The 6,217-nt window shown below is 34.1% G+C and overlaps 1 protein-coding gene across 1 annotated transcript; it reads left to right on the top strand.

The window, feature by feature from the left end:
• Positions 1-557: 557 nt before the first annotated feature.
• On the top strand, positions 558-4,890 carry LOC133299139 (alcohol dehydrogenase-like 7). The gene is made up of 10 exons (XM_061498580.1): positions 558-658; positions 790-926; positions 1,096-1,142; positions 1,914-2,239; positions 2,581-2,663; positions 2,760-2,835; positions 3,452-3,516; positions 3,739-3,834; positions 4,133-4,297; positions 4,476-4,890. The coding sequence occupies exons 1-10, from the start codon at positions 607-609 to the stop codon at positions 4,590-4,592; spliced, it is 1,164 nt and encodes a 387-aa protein (XP_061354564.1). The 5' UTR covers positions 558-606; the 3' UTR covers positions 4,593-4,890.
• The last annotated feature ends 1,327 nt before the right edge of the window (positions 4,891-6,217 follow it).

Genomic DNA, 6,217 nt, shown 5'->3' with positions numbered 1-6,217 from the left:
TCCTTACTGTTAATTCAATTTATTAGTAGAAAATTTTTAAATATTTTTTAGGAATGTGAAAATAAATAACCGTTGATTGACGAAAATCAACAGTTAAGATATGATAGTGACCTTAATAATAATATTATTTGTTAGTAACAATATACTATTCCTTCGTTATATTCTGTCAAATTGTAATTCCCAAATAAAAAATAGGGAAGGATATACTTATCAATAAAAAAAATTTATCACATTTACCATCAATCTAATCACCGTTAATTCCGTCAATCTAACGGTTATAATTTACTGAAAATTATTGGGTCGAATTTATTAATTATTTATTAATTCTTAATAAATTATAACCGTTAGATTGAAGAAAATCAACGATGATTAAATTAGTTGTAAAGATGGTAATTTTTTTTTTGAAAATAAGTATATTCTTCCCCATATAAAATATATATTTCTACGTGTTTATCAAAAATAAAAAAAAAATATATTTCTACGTTACCAAACACCATCTATACTTGTCTTGTCTTTATATTATGTGTAGCTACTAGGTTCTTTCTATAGTGCCATTGACTCACAGCAACAGCATAGAGACCCAGCTTTTGTTTTTGTGAGTTCACCATGGAAGATAAATTAGCAACAACAAGTGAAGGACAACCTATAAGATGTAAAGGTGCGTCATTGCTTCATGAAAATATGTTTTTTATATTCTGTTATCATAGATCCTATATAGCCTACTAAGCCATTCTCATTTGAAGTTTGATATGAATGGTACTTGTTCTGTTTTCCATTGCAAAACTGTAGCGGCGGTTGTTAGAAGACCCGGTGAGCCTTTGGTTATTGAGGAGATCATTGTGGCGCCTCCAATGCCTCGTGAGGTTCGGATTCGTGTTATATGTACCTCTCTCTGCCACAGCGATATCACTTTTTGGAACATGCAGGTTTTTTTATCCAGTTTTTTAATTATTTCTTGATTTTAATTTGTTTTTCACTCAGTACCTTTCCAGCACTATTTTTTTTATTTACGGTTTTGTCCTTATGATTTTAAATTTTTTTACTAGTCATACCTTTTGAAGGAATTTTTAAGATTGCTTTTTCTATGTTTTGAAGGACCCTCCTGCCTATTTTCCAAGAATCCTGGGTCATGAGGCAATTGGGTGAGTTTCTGTATTTTAGTTATGGGAAATGCTTTTCTCCTCTTCTACATAAGAGAAGAATTGTCTACAAAAAAGTGGACTCAGCAATTAGAAAAATAAAATAAAAACAAAAACAAAAACTTGGCACGAAATTTGACGTATGTGTGTAGGAATCAAATCTTCTCTTAGTTAAAAGGAGAAAAACATTTCCCTTTAGTTATTCTTATTATGATTTTATTTACTGAAAGTTTCTTTCCCAATATGATCTTTTTGTATATGATCTTTTTGTATTAACATTAACTTTTTACGCTTTATGTTTACTGAAAATTTATTGTGGACCTTAAGTTGTACAAAAGGGGTTTCTGCTCCTAATTTTGGTGCCTATTTGTTTGATTACATGTAAATAGGCATTCTGGGTTACATGTAGTGAAATTTTTAAGGGTCGTCTCTATAAATTGTGTAGTAAAATTGCTTGTAATATAGCCTAATTCTCAACAATAGTTAATTATGTAAATCCAATTTTAGGGAAAGGATTGAATAAATATGAGACTGATTTTGGTGTCTAATTTATGAGCATGAGAGTCTGCAAGCATTTTGGTGATTCAACTAAAGTATTTTGAACATTGATTTATGATGTAAATTCTGTGACTGTATATGTTTCTTCATTTTTCTTATGTTAAGTTGGTTGTAAATGAATTTCCACCATATGCATAAGTTAATTTCTTCCACAAATACAAATACTGAAGACTATGGGAACTGATGATGTGTTTAACCAATTTTTCTGTAACATAGGGTTGTGGAAAGTGTAGGGAAGGATGTAACTGAAGTTACGAAAGGAGATGTGGTTATTCCAATTTTCCTACCAGATTGTGGGGAGTGTATAGATTGCAAATCAACCAAGAGCAACCGTTGTACTAATTTCCCTTTTAAGGTGTCTCCATGGATGCCTAGACATGGTAACACTAGATTCACTGACCTAAACGGAGAGATTATATACCATTTCATGTTTGTTTCAAGTTTCAGCGAATACACTGTGGTCGACATTGCCAATGTAACAAAGATTGACCCAGAAATTCCTCCTGGCAGGGCATGCCTTCTCAGTTGTGGTGTATCAACCGGTAATTTTCTTAACAATGCAAATGCTAAAACCACTTCCCATTAAACCCCGACTAGTGAGGGTGGGGTGAGGGAAATCTTTGTACATTGCCTTACACTTGCATAATTGTAAAGAAGCTGTTTCGTAGATTCAAATCCACGACCTTTCAGTTATGAAGGAATAGTTTTACCACTGCTTCAGGCTCACCCTCTAATTTAGAGGCTAACAGAAAAGAGCAACATTAATTATAAATTATGGTCAAAGTAATTGGTGGTGAATAATTCAAGGTTGTCTTGTCTTACAAGTTCACAACATTCCTCTGATTCAGTGTTTTGAAATCTTAATTAAAACTTCCATGTTCAGGGGTAGGTGCTGCTTGGAGAACAGCAGGTGTGGAGCCAGGGTCTACGGTAGCTATTTTTGGGCTGGGAACTGTTGGATTAGCAGTATGGACTCTTTGAACATGACTTTTTTTTCTTTGTGACTTTTGTGGTTATCTATATACTGAAATATGGACTCATTATATTTGATTGGTCTCCTAGGTTGCAGAGGGAGCTAGACTTTGTGGAGCAACTAGGATTATAGGTGTGGATGTCAACCCAGAAAAATTTGGAATTGGTAATGCACTGTTTATTTAATAAGACCAAGACCATGTCAACAATTAAATCAAATAAAATATTGTTAGCCACCCTCATATTACAAAGGTTTATAGTAGAAGGAGGTGGAAGGGTACTAAGGGAATTGTACCGACTACTGAGGCTGAAAAATGTGAGAGCAGAGTTGATTGCATAACCAACCTGCACACATGGCAAGAGATGTGGGGGTGTGCTTGGAATCAGTATATGAAAGAAACGAGTATGAGAGAGATTGTTCTGAATTTTATTGCAATAAAGGTGGAATGTTTCCATTCCAGGTCCCTCAAAGAATCTGTGGCATTGCCTTTTATCTTGTATCTTTTTTTATTTTCCACTATTAAAGAGAGTGAGAGTGACACATACAACCTGTAATCTTTTTTTTTTTTTTTTTTTTTGATAACATTGTAATCTTTCTTTTTGATACTGAAATCAGTCTAATATCAGTTCAGAAGAGGGAAATTCTGGATTTGTGAAGAACACTTCTGATTCTAATTTCTATCATATATGTTTTTATGATTTCTTTTGATTATTATTATTATTATTATTTTTTTGTTATGCAAGAATTCTGAATTTAATTTAATGGGTTCTCGTTTAATCAGGAAAAAAGTTTGGACTCACAGACTTTGTCCATGCTGGAGAATGTGGGAACAAACCTGTGAGCCAGGTCTACTCTCTTGAAGACTTTCAATCTTTGTTATGATTTATATGATCTGAGTCTTGAAATTCCCTTCTTGTTTCCCCGGGAAATAGATATGATAATATCTCTTTGCATGAGATCAAATGAAAAGATTAAAAGAAAATTGTAAATATTGTATGCATATTCATGAGTCCAATGTCTTTAATAAAATCATGTGCTAAACTATATTCAAATGTGGTTGCTGAGCAGGTTATCTTAGAGATGACTGGTGGGGGAGCAGATTATTGCTTTGAATGCGTTGGTATGGCATCATTGGTGCATGAAGCATTTGCTGCTTGTAGAAAGGTATATGTCACTCCCTCATACGTTCCCAAGCACATCCTTGCTTTCTCATATATAGGCAGACATTGATTATGTGATTAAAGCTATAACTAAACTATGATTTTGACCAATCACCTCCGCATAAAGCTTGAAAATACCGCTAAAAGTAGGAAAGTCTTAGTTTGTGCTAACTTAATTGAAATTCCATACACTTTATGATAATAGACTTTACAGTTAGATAGAAATAGGCTTGATTTAACTTACCAATAATGTGAGCTCAAGCTGAAAGCAATAAGTGGAAAGCTGATGATTTTGCCTTCAGGGATGGGGAAAAACAGTTGTTTTAGGAGTGGACAAGCCAGGATCCAGGCTGAGCCTCAGTTCTAGTGAGGTCCTTCATGATGGGAAGAGCCTCATGGGATCCTTATTTGGAGGACTCAAACCTAAGTCTCATGTGCCCATTCTCCTTAAACGTTACATGGACAAGGTACTTAATGGAATTTCTTTTATTTCATTTTTGGATTTTCTTCTCTCCCCCCCTCTACAGTGATATATATGTCACACATAGTAATAATAATTATTTAAAAATAATAATGACAAATAATGAAATATCAAATCATTTGGGACATTTCTAGTCTGTTAAATTTTGCCCCATTTATTAACAGGAACTGCAGTTGGATGAATTTGTCAGTCATGAGGTGGAATTTAAGGACATCAATAAAGCTTTTGATTTATTGAATAAAGGACTGTGTATTCGATGTGTGATTTGGATGGACAAATGAGAACATTCTTATGTAATCGGCCCTTGAATAATGACATACAACATTAAAAATATTGGACAGTGCTCTTTTCTTTTGTATTTGATTAAAACATATTCTATAAAACAGGTATGCTATTCTATTACACTGCAAATGCACTTGAAGCACCAGTAAAGTATTTAATAGGGAGGCTTTAGTGATCTTTGATGCTCCGAAGTGTTTTGGTATGTATACTCCAGAAATTGCATCATTTGGTATTTTCCCCATGCAGCCTCTCCAGTCCACTGCAGCAAATGTGCCTTCTGTTAGCCTTGGTGACCCTTAGTCCGCGTTGTCGTCTTGCCTAACTTAGTTATTGGAACACTTGATTTTTGTATTCATAAGCCATAAGATACAGTTCTCTGTTTTGTGATAAAGCTTGCAAAGTTGTGTTTTATTTGCCAAAATTTCAACAGCTAAGAAAACTAAATTTTTTTACCCAAGTAATATAAGTGGTCTTTAATACAAACTGATTTTGAAAACTAAGCCTTTGCTCCGTTGAGATAAAACTCATCTTTGAATTTGTTTGTCTTGCTACATCCTATTGTGATTGCTTGAGAAACAAAACGACTTGTTAACATCACATAAGATTGTGATACACAAAGGTTAAGTAACTCAACTCAACTTTTGATGATGGTACCCAAGTAAATTGTCCTTGGGTAGCAAATCAGGCAATCTGTGGTATCTTTTAAGTAAGAGAGTCATTGTCACTAAATAAATTGAAGCTTATTGAATCTGAATCTAACGTAGAGCCTTGCGTAGATTAGTTGGTCACATTTGATATCTGTTATCTAAAGTCCCATTTAAACTAATACTTGCATCGGTGTATATTGTGCGCACCTGAAATATGAGCTCCCAAACCTTGTATGTAGTTCATCTTTTATTTTATGATTTGTCAAGTGCTTATTTACATTTTTATTAGTCATGCGTATATTGTTTAGATAGTTCTCGTGCAGGGGATATTATATGGGCTCTTTGACCAATTGGGGTTTTTTGTGATTTTAATTTATCAATTTGGTATTTGGTCCAAAGAATTTACGAACGAGGGTCATTTAGTGACGCGAAAGGAACCCAGCGTCACTGAGTGCCGCTACCATCTCTCGCGTCACTCACACTTTTTTATTTTATTTTTATTTTTTTCTATTGAGTGTCGCCCCCCTCTCCTGGGGCACTCACAGAATTGTGCCAAGTGACACAATCTGGTTACTCCTGTTACCGTAAAACTTCGGAAAGGAAAGCCATAACTTTTGACTCGGGTATTCAAATCAGATTATTTTTTTTTTTATTTCACATAATTTTTCGAGATCCACGCAATGACATCTCATTTGACATATTTTATCTCTCACAAACATAATTCAAATATGTAAAAAAGTGTAATTAGTGTTGCAAATTTGAACTATATTAATGGAAGATAAAATATATCAAATGAGGTGTTATTGTGTAGATCTTGAAAAGTTATGTGAAATCAAAAAAAAAAAATCATCTGATTTGGATACCTGAGTCAAAAGTTATGGCTTTCCGAAGTTTTACGGTAATAGGAGTAACCAGATTGTGCCACTTGGCACAATTCTGTGAGTGCCCCAGGGGAGGGGGGCGGCACTCAATAGAAA

This window comes from Gastrolobium bilobum, unplaced genomic scaffold (assembly GCF_033153095.1).
Source record: "Gastrolobium bilobum isolate Gb01-03AN ecotype WA unplaced genomic scaffold, APGP_CSIRO_Gbil_v1 utg18003, whole genome shotgun sequence".
Classification (NCBI taxonomy): Eukaryota; Viridiplantae; Streptophyta; class Magnoliopsida; order Fabales; family Fabaceae; genus Gastrolobium; species Gastrolobium bilobum.
This window is presented reverse-complemented; position numbering and strand designations above follow the sequence as displayed.